A 13,887-nucleotide genomic window follows, 5' to 3' on the forward strand; every position below is an offset into this window, starting at 1 on the left:
TTTATTTCTACAATTATAACAATTAAATATAAATTGTCTTGCATATGTCCCTTATATTACTTTTGTTGGCATTTGCTCATTAAAAAAAATAGCTGAACTATCAACTACTTATTATCAAAATAAAATAATTATATCCTAGAGGAATTACTATAGGCCAAAACATCAAAGGCTTCCCAGAAGGCTATTGAAATTCAACAATAATGAAGGTTTCTGTTTGGCTATGAAATAAGTCTTGAATCACAGAGAGTTTGGTACAAGGGGTAATAATTTCTCTGTCAGATTCATTGCTTCAAGTATCCACCCTCTGTTCTCTTCTGCCAGAGTATTTGTTCAAATCCTTGTGATATTCAAGATAAAAATTTGTACTCACATGGATCTTCAAACAGAAAATGATAGATTTTCTCATTAGATGTATTCTCAAATATAATCCTTAGATCTACGTTTAGATGAAGTATTGGATTATATATGCTTCCCTACGGGTAGGATGGAAGGCAAAACATTTTTTACAACAACAAGAGCATCAAGATGTTCCTTCTGATGCTTTTGATGCATACAGTAGGTACTCTGAGCTGCCCTGCAAGTGATGCTTTCCTTGTTCCACATGAGTGGTACCAGCCTGGAGACCTCATCATTGGTGGAATGGCATCTCACATGGGTTACCACTTTTATAAATTTAAATTTAGTGAAAATCCTTCTGTAACTCCTTATGAAATACCAGGGTAAGGATTTTATTTTCTTTATCTAATCTTATGCAGACTTTCAAAACTCTTTTATATGAATAAAAGCTGATTGTGCATACATGTAGTGTTTTTAACATAATCTATGCCTTGTCTTTCTTTCAACTGTATCTAGTTATCACAGAAGAAATAACCTTCTTTACATTCTTTTAAAGTCTTTCATGTGAAATGTACAAAATTTCAGATCAAGAAGTTATACTTGAACATTTACTGAAGTAAACATATTTTTTAGAAAGATTTGGCACTATCTCTGCTCACAAAACCTACATACAGTAAATGAGTGATACTTCCAGAATCTGTTCATATATCATTTTTTGAAAATCTCATAGAAAATAAATATAGTACTTGGAAAAAAGTCACTACTTGTATTTGTTGCAGTAGATATTTGTTGGAAGTCATGGGAATGCTGTTTAAAATAAATCTGAGCTCTGTATGAATTATTAGGCATTATACCAAAGCTGTAATCTTCCTACTACTGTCAGAGAAAAAAAAGTTTGTTATTCATATAGAAATGATGTTATCGTACAAGGTTGTAAAATTATTTTTTTCAATGGGGGGATTTAACCTATTTGCAGTGTATTCACCAAATTTCATCAACATGTCCTTGCCTTGGCCTTTGCTGTGAAGGAGATCAATGAGGACTCCCAGATCTTACCTAACGTCACTCTTGGGTTCCACATCTATGACAGTTACAACAATGCGAGGATGACCTATCGCACCACTCTGGACCTGCTTTTCAAATCCCAGGAATTTGTCCCTAACTACAAATGTGATAGCCAGAAGAATCTCATGGCAATCATTGGGGGACTGGATTTCACATCATCATCTCATATTGATGAAATTATAAATTTCTTCAAGATTCCACAAGTAAGTTGTGAAAGAATTAAATAGAAAAATTCTCTATTGTAGTGCCATTATTTTTATTGAATAATGAAGAAGCATTAAAATTTCGTCTCAGGTTTGTGTTAAGATGTTCTTCCTGGCTTAAGGTCTATTCGTTAGCCTACTTTTGAAACTACTATGCCAAATACTGAAAGTATGAATCCATAGACATTCCATACCAGAGGGAAGATTTGAACTCTTTGCTTCTATGAAAAGAATTGATTGGTTGAGTTTATATCATCATATGTGTCTGAAATAATTCCAAGAAATTCCTTTCCATATTAATACCTAGAAGAATTTACGGAAATAATTCCTTCATTGGATGTATTTTATATGAAATTAGGCACGACAATGAGATTTAATCTAACAACTCAAGAGAATACTACTCCACTTTCTTGCAGCTCACATATTTGAGCTAATGACTCAATAGAGTATTATTCTGCTTTATTTTAGCTGACATACGGCTCATTAGCCCAAGAAGAATTCCAGACCAGTAAGCTCTCTTCACTTTATTTCATGGTCCCAAAAGAGGACCATCAGTACATTGGGATTATCCAACTGCTTCACTATTACAAGTGGACATGGATTGGGATTTTTGCTGTTGATAACAATGATGGAGAAAATTTCTTACAGAAAATGCAGCCCTTACTTTCAGAGAACGGAGTCTGCTCATCATTCATAGAAAGACTTTCACAACTGGTCCACTTGGAAGATTTACCAGAAGCTTTTCAAACAATCTCAATTATTTCCATTCATTTGATGAATAGCAAAGTCAATGCAATTCTTGTCTATGGAGAATCATTGACAATTATGTGGCTAAGATTTGCAATGTTTCCAGAAAATTCTGACAGCAAGAAAATTACATTATTGGGAAAGGTGTGGATCATGACAGCACAGATTGATTTCATATTGTCAGGATTTCAAATCAACTGGGACCTCCAGATGTTCCATGGGGCAATTTCATTCACTGTTCATTCAACAGAAGTTGTAGGTTTCAAGGAATTTCTTCAGACCATCAATCCACTTTCAGTCTCCAGAGATGGGTTTCTGCAGGACGTTTGGGAACAAGCATTTGATTGTTCATTTCCAAAACCGGGGTTACAAGAAATGCACAGTAGGCAATGCACTGGAGAGATGCAGCTGGAGGATCTTCCTGGGCCTCTGTTTGAAATGGAAATGACCGGCCAAAGCTACAGTATCTACAATGCTGTTTATTCTGTGGCTCATGCTTTGCAGGATCTATACATGTTGGGGTTCAATAGGAAGACAACTATAATGCATAAAAAAACTGATCTTACAAATCTGCAGGCTTGGCAGGTATTTCCTTTGCATTGGACAGTTCTTTTATTTCAATGAGCAGCTTGACATAAAATGATTTTTTGAACCCAATGTGGAAAGTCTTAATATTTTCTGCACATTGAATCAAGTATAAGAAACAACATAGAAATAAGACAGAATTTCCGGACCATGAGAACAATGAATTAGTGGAACAGCTGGCCTTGAGATGTTGTCTTTGCTCCATCACTGAAGATTTTTATGAAGATACTGGACAGCCATTTCTGTGAAATGATATAGGGTCATCTCCTTGAGCAGAGTGTTAAGTAGAAGATTTCAAAGGTTCCTTTGAACTTTGTTATAGTGTGCTCTTTAAAATAGATACAGAAAACTCATTTCTCTTGTTATTCTGCTTTCCTATTACTCTGTCATTTTGTTATTCCGATCATCCAGAAGCTACTATATCAATTGTGGTTTAAGTGTCAGTAGGAGTTATTAAGTAAATCATCATAGCTTGCGCAATAAGACATAGTTAAAATAATAATTTAGATTACTTTTCTTTTTTTTTTCTTTTTTAAATTTGATTTTATTATAACATATAGTGATACAATCGGTACATTTTCGGTTCATTGGTGCAGTTATATACATATATACATCTACATACATTATTGCTTGTCTTTTGTTGATATTGTTTCTTGAAGCTAGATTTAATTTCAAACACTTAAAAATAATAGTGCTCAACTCCCTAAGACTAAATCTAATACTATTCATATAGATTTTGTTAATTAGTTAAAATTTAATCTCTATTACCTTCTTTATTTCTTTCCCCCATCCATTCGTACCACATGTCCCACACGCTATAAAATTCTGAATCTTCTCTGTCATTAATTTCTGAAGTCAATTTGTTCATTTCCGCGCACTCCAATATTTTTCCAATAACATGTTCTTGAGGTGGTATTTGTTTTTCTTTCCAATACTGGGCAAAGGAAATTCTAGCGGCTGTCAGAATATGTATAATTAAATATTTTTTCTTTTTTGCATATTCAGTTTTCAAAATTCCCAGGAGAAAAGCTTTTGGGTCAAAATCAAAATTTTCTTTTATTATTTCTCTAATCCACACCCATATCATCCTCCAGAATTTTTGTGCCTGATTACATGTCCACCAGCAATGATAAAAAGTACCCTGCTGATGGTCACATTTCCAACATTTAGGGCTCGAATTGGGGTAGATCTTCGCTATCCTGGCTGGGGCCATATGCCATCTATAAAACAGCTTGTATTGGTTTTCCTTATAAGCCGTCGCCTTTGTCATTTTAAGGTTATTATTCCATATTGAATCCCATTCGTTCAAATTTATATTCTGTCCTATATTTTTGGCCCATGCTAACATCGGTTCTTTAACTACTTCCTCTGCCATATCGTACTCCAATAAGTAATTATATAATTTAGCTAAAATTTTGTCGTCCGTACCCATCCATATCTTATCAAATCCATTTATGCTCATTTCAATGCCAAATTCCTCCTTATCTTTTTTATATCTGGATTTAATTTGGTTATATGGCCACCAGTCTATAGAAATACCTTGTTCCATCAATTCTTCCCTTGTTTTAAGGTTCCCTCCCCCATCTAATAATTCATTGTATCTGAACGTTTTACCCATTTCTAATACATTTGGATATATTATAGCCTCCATGGTGGAAAGCCATCTCGGAATTTTCCTATAGTGCTTCTGTCTCATCTCTCCCCATATTTGTATCAAGATCTCCCTTATTTTATGTCTATGGAAGTAAGTTTTTATCTTCTTCCCAGTATCCCAGAGATATGCATGCCAACCCTTCTGGAGATCATACCCTTCTAGAGTTAACAGTCTTTTATTTCTTAGGGTTGCCCATTCTTTCAGCCATACTAGGTTTGCAGCTTTTTGATATAACTCCCATTTAGGTAATCCGAAACCCCCTCTTTCCTTCTTGTCCTGTAAATTCCTAATTGCTATCCTTGGTTTCTTTCCCTCCCAAATAAATTTCCTGATGATGCTATTGAGCTCCAGAAAGAATTTTTTATCTAATTTAACAGGGACCGTTCGGAATAGATACAATAACTTGGGTAATATGCTCATTTTTATTGCCGCGATTCTGCCTAATAATGATATCTGTAGTCTTCCCCACTTTTCCAGATCCTGTTTAATATTTCTAATCAATGGTAAATAATTATCCTCTCTGAGGGCCGAGCACCTTGATGAAATCCAGACCCCCAGGTATTTTACCTTCTTGGCGATTTGGATCTCCATTGATTCTTCCAGTACTTTTTTCCTTGCCTCCGTCATATTTTTTGTTAATAATTTAGTTTTGGATTTATTTAATTTAAGGCCTGCTACCTCCCCGTAATTGCCCAATTCTTCCAGAATTTTAGTGCCTGATTCTAATGGTTCTTCCATGATTAATACCACATCATCTGCAAATGCCTGTGTCTTATATATCTCTTTTCTGATTGTCAGACCCTTTATTTCATTATTGTTCCTAATCTTTCTCAAGAATACTTCTAGTGCTAAGATAAATAGAAGTGGGGATAGAGGGCACCCTTGTCGGACCCCTTTTCTAATTTGAAAAGCCTTAGTTAGTTCTCCATTCAGTAATATATTAGCCTTTTGTTTTTGATAGATTGTGGATATCGTATTGACAAAATTTGATCCGAATTCCATTTGGATAATTTGTTGTTTCATAAATTGCCAATTAAGATTGTCAAATGCCTTTTGGGCGTCGACAAAGACCAATGCCATTTCTTTGTTCGGGTGTTCCTCATAGTATTCCAATATGTCTATTATCATCCTTGTATTATTCCTGATTTGCCTCCCAGGGAGGAATCCATTTTGGTCACTGTGTATTAATTTATTCAAAATTATTTTTAGCCTTCCTGCTAAAATACCCATATAGATTTTGTAGTCCGTATTCAGGAGGGATATCGGTCTGTAATTTTTAATTAATTTTGGGTCTTCTCCTTCTTTTTGGAGGAGAGTAATATACACCTCTCTCCATGATTCTGGAATTTTGGATTCTGTTAGGGCCTCATTATAAATTTCTAACAACTTTGGTAACAAAATTTCTCCCAAATCCGAATTTTTATAAAATTCCCCTGGAAGTCCATCTGGGCCTGGGGATTTGTTCTTTTTAAGTTTTGATATTACCATTCTTAATTCTGTCATCGTTATTTCTTTATTAAGTATTTCTTTATTCTCTTCCCCGATTTTTGGAAGACTTTCTTTTGACAAGTATTGGACCACCTTTTCATTAGGAATTTGTTCTTCCGCATACAGAGCCGCATAATACTCTCGGGCAATCTCCAATTTATCTTCCTGTTTATTGTTGAGGTGGCCTTCCGGGTCTTCCAATTGATGAATTATGCCTTTCTCTTTTTCTTTTTTTAACCTATAGGACAGCCACCTGCCCGGTTTGTTTGCATTTTCAAAATAATATTGTTTGGTTCGTTTCATTTTGTACGCCAATTCCTCTTGATCTATTACGTTTAATTTGTGCCGTATAACCATCCAATTTTCTTTAACATCCTTATTATCTGGTTTATGTTGTAGTTCCCTCTCGGCTTTCCCTAATTCTTCTATCAGTGCCTTCTGCCTCTCTCTTCTTTCCTTATTCCTGTGTGCACTATACGATATTGCTAGTCCTCTTACGTACGCTTTCATTGTATCCCATATGATACCTCGAGATGTTGCCTCCTTTTCATTTACTTCAAAAAATAAATTTAATTCTTTTTTTACTTTCTCAACATTTTGCTTGTCCTTTAGAAATTGATTATTTAATCTCCATCTTGTATTTCTTCTCTTGTGCGTACATTCCCATTTAACCTCTAATGGATTATGGTCTGCCCAAATGTTGGGCATGATTTCTGTTGACTTAATATCTAACCCTATATCTCTGCTTATCCACATCATATCAATCCTAGACCAAGATTTCTTAGGATTAGAATAATATGTATAGTGCCTCTGATATGGGTGCAGAACCCACCAAATATCCACTAGATTGAATTCTTCTACCATATCAAAGAATGGTTTTGGTAAATTTTTCCTCTTTTTCTTTGGTCCCCTTATAATCTCTATTTGAATCTATTACCCCATTAAAATCGCCAATTATGCAAATCTTGCTCTTATCCATCATGCTTAATCTCTCTCCTAATTTTTTATAAAAGTCTCCTAGGTTTTCATTCGGGGCATAAATTGCTGTTAATAAGATTGGACAGTTGCCTCTTTTAACTTCCACCATTAATACCCTTCCCTTCGGGTCTGCATATTTTAGTTCGGCTTTTATTTCCTTCTTGATGTACAATGCTACTCCCCTTTTCTTTTTATCAGCTAGGGATGCATAAAGATTCCCCAATTTCTTATATTCCAAATATTTTTGATTTTCCTTTTTAATATGGACCTCTTGAAGGCACACTATATCCATATTTTGTTTAGCTAATTTTGTAAAAAAAAAAATTCCTCTTTTTGTTATCGTTTAGGCCATTTACGTTAACCGATATCAATTTCCAATCATCCATCTCTTAATTTTTGTATACTATCCTAATACTTCTTGGCACGTGTGACTCTTTGTGGACTTTGGTCTTTCTTTGTCTCCTTACTATCCTTATCTTCCTCCTCCTTTTCCTTCGATATCCCTTCTTTCTCTCTTATCTGCTGGGTTACTTCTTCTTTCGATGTTTCCGCCTCTAACTCCTCTTTACTACTTTGATCCTCTTCAGACGCTCGTAATTGATCCAGGAACTCTTGAGCTGCTACTAAGCTATCTATCTTAACTTTATTCCCTTGCCATGTGATCCACATGCCTTCTGGTAAGATCCACCTGAAGAGAATATTCCTTTTGTTTAATTGAGTAGCCAAAAACCTATAATCTCTCCTTATCTCCCTTATCCTCCTTGGGATTTGTTTCAGTATGATCACCTCCTTTCCCTTATACATGATTGGCTCATCTCTTGCCATACTATAGAGGATATCCTTTACCTTCTTCCTTGCGAATCTTATATGCACCTCCCTTGGCAATTTATTTCTTCGTGCATAATTTGTCTGGACCCTGTACGCCTCGTCAATTTCCTTTATAATATCCAATTTATCTTGTTGCAACACCCCAGCAATTAATTCTGCCATCACCTGGCACAGATCTTCTTCCTTATCTTCCGCAATGTTTTGGAAACGGAGATAGAAGGAGGCTCGATCCATTTCCAATTGGGTAATTGAGTCTGCCAATTCCCTGTTCTGTTCCATCAGTTTTTGGTCAACCGTATCTAAATTTTTTTCCTGTTGTTCCATTTTAACTTCCATCTTTTTAATCTTCTGTGTATTAGTTTGTATCGATTCCTGTATACCAATCATTTTTTGATCTAATGCCCTAATATCTGTCTTCAATTCAGTATGATTACTAGACATTTTTTCTTGTAACATAATCATCGTGTCCTGTATTGCTGTCAATGTTGATTGCATTGCTTGCATTGTGGGTAGCATTCCTGATTTCTCCATTTTAGAGAAACCTTCAGTCAATTTCTGTGTAGCAGGTGATGTCGTTGTGATCGTGGGATTTGAGGATGTTTTCTTTCCTGTTTTTGTCACCGTGGATGAGAAGCTCATCATCTCTTTTAATACCTTTTTCTGTTTTCTTGTTATATTTTCAATGTTTTTCCAAATTGTCATCCACCAATATTTAACTGCCTCTATCAAATGAATTTATATTAAATCGTTCCCTTCCGTTCCACTATTCAATATTGTTTAGTAATACAATAAATCAATAATTCAAATTTTTATCTATTGCACAAACCTATCTTGTAATAAGTCACTTATTGATCAATTAATAGTTAAACTAATTTGAACTAAGATAACCCTCTCACCTGCTACCACTACTTAAGCAAATTATCTTTACCTACTCTTATTTAACACTTAAGCACTGATGACTTTCTAATATATCTTGAGCAATCTAAGTACACATATAAATAATTAATTATGCAATCTCAATATTCAATATTTTAAGTTATAAAAAGCTAATCAAAATTAAGAATCAATAATTGAAAGAAGAAAGGAGGAGAAGAAAGGGAAAAATCCAATTATAGAATATAAAAGATTATAGCGTATATAAATTCCTTAATAAAAAATCTAAAAAGTACTTAATAAATTTTAAATAAGTTCACAATTAATTTAGATTATCTAAAATGGAATATGTAATATATATAATATTAATATAGATATATACTTATAGATATATAAATTTTCTAATGTTTTTTTTCTTGTTGTTGTTATTTGCCCAACTCGTTGATTAATTAATTGATTAGTTGATTAATTGCTCAATAACTTCTCTCAGTCATAAAAGAGCAGAAGGGAAAAGCAATCAAAAAATATAAAAAAATTCTTTTACAATGATGCAGCAGGCACGCTTTGCTGTATGATCTGCTTCGCGTTGCTCTTAAGTTCAATCACTCTCCATTTGCATTGTCATTCAGATTTCATCAGCCACGTTATCTTCCCCAAGTGCTCCTCAGTCTCTCAGCTCGAGACAATCTTATTGTTAGTCCTGACAGCTACCGCACTTCCAAAATCCAGTTCCTTTATTCAATTAGTCTATTCCACACTCTTAACTTTCCAAAGTTTGTTTGCTCGAAACAAAGTATCAATCCAATCCACTGAAGGCTCCGTCTCCCTTTCTAAAAGTATCCTCAGTCTCACCAGCACGTCTGCGATTTCATCTCCCACCAATCTCTTCCAATCTCACAATCGCCGCCAATTCCTTCCAGGATCCTTCTTATCAGACGCAGCCAGCACAATCCAATTGAACTCACTCCGAGCGTGTTTAAGGGAGAGTAGTACGAATGATCATAGGCAACAACTTCACCGAAATCTTCTTGCTTCCTGTCTTTTGTTGGCTATCACAGCTTCAAGTCTGCCATTTAAAGCAGACGCGCCGCGTTAGTTTGACAGCGGTAGTCGGTCCAGCAGAGAGTGCTTGCTCCTCACCGCTCTGCCTGCTGACACCCCGCTATCGTCCGCGGAGCTCTCCAAGCTCCCATGCCTCGAAGGGACCCCAAAACGCAACAAAAAAGTGGCACTGCAAGCAGCGATCGCTGTCACAGCGCCATTTCGCTGGGATTCACCAACCGGAAGTCTCGATTTAGATTACTTTTAGATTACTTTTCATTGTCTCTTCCAAGAACTTTCTCTGTGGCTCATGAAATTTTCATGTCTCTATCAGAAAGCTCCATGACCCACGGTGGTGCAATAGTTAGAGTGCAGTACTGCAGGCTACTTCTGCTGACTGCCAGCTGCCTGCAATTTGGCAGTTGAAATGTCACCATGTTCAAGGTTGACTCAGCCTTCCATCCTTCCGAGGTGGGTAAAGTGAGGACCCAGATTGTTGGGGGCAATATGCTGATTCTGTAAAACCACTTAGAGAAGGCTGTAAAACTCTGTAAAGCGGTATATAAGTCTAAGTGCTATTGCTATCAGAGTTTTACTGCCGTGCGGGTCTGGATGGGGAGGAACAGGCTCAGACTCAACCCTTCCAAGACTGAGTGGCTGTGGCTTCCGGCGTCCCAATATAGTCAGCAGGTGCCATCGCTGACTATTGGGGGTGAATCCTTGCCCCCCACAGAGAGGGCTCTCAATCTGGGTGTCCTCCTGGATGCATGGCTGTCTTTAGAAGAGCATATGACGGCCATGGCCAGGGGGGCCTTTTATCAGGTTCGCCTGATTCGCCAGTTGCAGCCCTTTCTGGACTGGGACGCCTTGCGCACGGTCACTCACGCCCTTGTCACCTCCCGGCTGGACTATTGTAATGCTCTCTACATGGGACTCCCCTTGAAGAGCACTCGGAGGCTCCAGCTGGTCCAGAATGCGGCCACGCGGGTGGTTATAGGCGCAACTCATTGTGCCCACGTGACACCCCTCCCACGCGAGCTGCACTGGCTCCCAGTGGACTTCCAGGTGTGATTCAAGGTGTTGGTCACCACCTTTAAAGCGCTCCATGGCATGGGACCCGGGTACCTTCGAGACCAACTTTTGCCACCAATAACCTCCCACCGGCCAGTTCGCTCCCACAGAGAGGGTCTCCTCAGGGTGCCATTGGCCAAGTTATGTCGGCTGGCGACACCCAGGGGGAGGGCCTTCTCTGTGGGAGCCGCAGCCCTGTGGAATGAACTGTCCCTGGAAATACGTAAGATCGCCAATCTCCGGGTATTTTGTTGTGCACTCAAGATCCTGTTGTTCCGCCAGACTGGGCCTATCAACATAAAAATCTTAAATTGGGTTTTAAATTCCTGGGGTTTTAAATTGAGCCAAATTCATTTAACAATTTTATACTATTTTAACTGATGTTGTCTTGTGTTTTTAATAGGCTGTACAGCACCCTGAGTCCTTCGGGAGAAGGGCGGTATAGAAATAAATTTATTTATTTATTTATTATTTATTTATTTACAGAAGTAAAATAAAAGTGGTCTTTTTTACATGTGGCATCCATACTATGAAACAAACCTGTGTTCGCAATAATCTCTTCCTCTCATCTATGTGTCAAAGAATGCTTGAGTCTCAGGTTCTAAAATCTGGTGAAAGGAAGCTAGTCAAACCTTGAGACTCTCAAACAGCTTTCTACCAACGAGGAAAGATTATATATGCTCTATCTTGAATTAATTGTTTAAGTAGTGGACCTAAAACATAATTCAAGAAAGTTACATAATTCCGAAAGCCTAATTTCATTCTGCTTCAGTTCATGCTTACCTTTTCTTAATATAATATCAAATAATCAATAGAGTGGACATATACATTTCCATGCGATATTGATGATCAAATTTCTAAGTGTACATATTCAATAATAGTTATTGGACTATGAAGAATTATTGAATGAAACTTGATTATGATGTTCTCTTTTCTATTATATTGTTTTCAATTCCCTCTCTCTTCTATTCTCTTTCAATTAGCTCCACTCATTTCTTAAAGGCATTTCTTTCAACAATTCAGCTGGGGAGAGAGTGTTCCTGAATGAGAAAGGGGAAGCAACAGGTGGATTCGACATCACCAACTTGATCACTTTTCCAAACAGATCCTTTCAGAGAGTCAAAGTTGGAAAGATGGATCTCAAGGCACCAAAGGGGAAGGAATTACTCATTGGTGAAGATGTGATTATCTGGCACCCAGCTTTTAACCAGGTATTGAATTATTGAATCAAAAATGCCTTAATCCATTACGATCCCAAAATGAATGTATTCTCTTTAGAAACCTAATTTCTGTTTCTTTTAAATAAACAATAGCATATTCTTTTAAATGTTGTTGATGATCAAGAATTTCCCAAATTGACAAAATGATATTACAATGTAAAAGCCATGTTTACATATTTGGTTTCCAGTTCTCTTTGAAATTATACGAGTGGACATGTTTCCATGAGATTGTCACCATCTGTAATTATTTACTCACCTTGACCTTCAAACAGGACCATTTCTACATTATTCTGATTAGTCAATTTTTAAGTTGTTGATGAAGTCGATGAACTCAGTAGACTTTGTGGAAGTCAAAAATAATTTTCCTCCATAAAGGAAAACATCACAAACTCTTTTACATTTCTCCCTTTACAAAACCTTTTATGATTATCAACAGGTTCTTCCACTTTCTCAATGCAATGACCCTTGTTTCTCTGGATCCTGGAAGAAAGGGATTGAGGGAAATCAATTCTGCTGCTATGACTGTGTTCCATGCCCAGAAGGGAAGATTTCAGATCAAAATGGTAGGTTACGCATTCTACCAATTTTCTTTGAATTTAAGAAATCTTTAATAAACCAATTTAGGATGAATAATATTACGTGAGTTTCAATGGTATAGAATTATTACAGTAACAAATTCCTTGATTTTTCTTCCAGATATGGATGACTGTTTTGAATGTTCAGAAGATCATTATCCAAATGAAGAAAAGAATGGATGTATCCTGAAACTGGTGATGTTTCTAACTTTTGAAGAAACATTAGGAATCAGTTTAGCTTCAGTTGCTCTTTGTTTCTTCTTCTTGACATCTTGGGTACTTGGAACTTTTATTAAGCACAGGGATACTCCTATTGTCAAAGCCAATAACAGGTTCCTCACCTACACCCTCCTAGTCTCTCTTCAGCTCTGTTTTCTCTCCTCTTTCTTCTTCCTCAGCCAACCTGGCAACGTGACTTGCTTTGCCCGACAGTCAATGTTCGGTGTCACTTTCTCAGTGGCCATTTCTAGTGTACTGGCCAAAACCATCACTGTGGTTGTGGCTTTCATGGCCACTAAACCAGGATCTCAGTTGAGGAGATGGGTGGGGAAAAGATTGGCTCTTTCTACTGTCCTTTCCTGCTCTTTCTTTCAAGTATGTATCTGTATTCTTTGGTTGTCAACATCTCCCCCATTCCCTGAATTGGACATGCACTCGGAGTCCCAAGAAATGATTTTACAGTGCAATGAGGGGTCAGTTTTCTTCTTCTACTGTGTCTTGGCCTACATGGGTATCTTGGCCATTGCCAGCTTTATTGTGGCTTTCCTTGCCCGTAAGTTACCTGACAGCTTTAATGAAGCCAAGTTCATCACTTTCAGCATGTTGGCCTTTTGCAGCGTGTGGATCTCCTTCTTTCCAGCCTATCTGAGCACAAAAGGCAAAGCTATGGTAGCTGTGGAGGTCTTCTCCATCTTGTCCTCCAGCGCTGCGTTACTGGGATGCATATTCCTGCCAAAATGCTACATCATTGTTTTCAGGCCTGATCTAAACCAAAGGGAACAACTGACAAAGAGAAATTAGTACCCCATGTGATCTCCTTTGCTCAAAGACATTGCTGACAAAAAAAGAAGGGAAAGATTGTTGTCTACAGGGTATATATTAAAAGAAATTCTTTCAAAAGAGAATTTGTGGTGGATTATTGTTAACTCTGACATTGATTTCATTGCGATATGCATCAGGGTTTTTGACCTTGGGGGGGGGGCAGTAGGCATGGCCAGGGTGGG

The 13,887-nt window shown here is 37.1% G+C and overlaps 1 protein-coding gene across 1 annotated transcript; it reads left to right on the top strand.

Annotated features, from left to right (window-relative positions):
* The first annotated feature begins 525 nt into the window (after positions 1 to 525).
* On the top strand, positions 526 to 13,684 carry LOC139324303 (vomeronasal type-2 receptor 26-like). Its single transcript, XM_070954025.1, has 6 exons — positions 526 to 719; positions 1,313 to 1,604; positions 2,073 to 2,936; positions 11,853 to 12,080; positions 12,526 to 12,652; positions 12,786 to 13,684. Exons 1-6 carry the CDS (start codon positions 526 to 528, stop codon positions 13,682 to 13,684), a joined length of 2,604 nt encoding a protein of 867 aa, XP_070810126.1.
* Positions 13,685 to 13,887: the final 203 nt, after the last annotated feature.

Source organism: Pituophis catenifer, unplaced genomic scaffold (genome assembly GCF_029215685.1).
Source record: "Pituophis catenifer annectens isolate HBS135680 unplaced genomic scaffold, rPitCat1.0.hap2 SCAF_15, whole genome shotgun sequence".
Lineage (NCBI taxonomy): Eukaryota > Metazoa > Chordata > Lepidosauria > Squamata > Colubridae > Pituophis > Pituophis catenifer.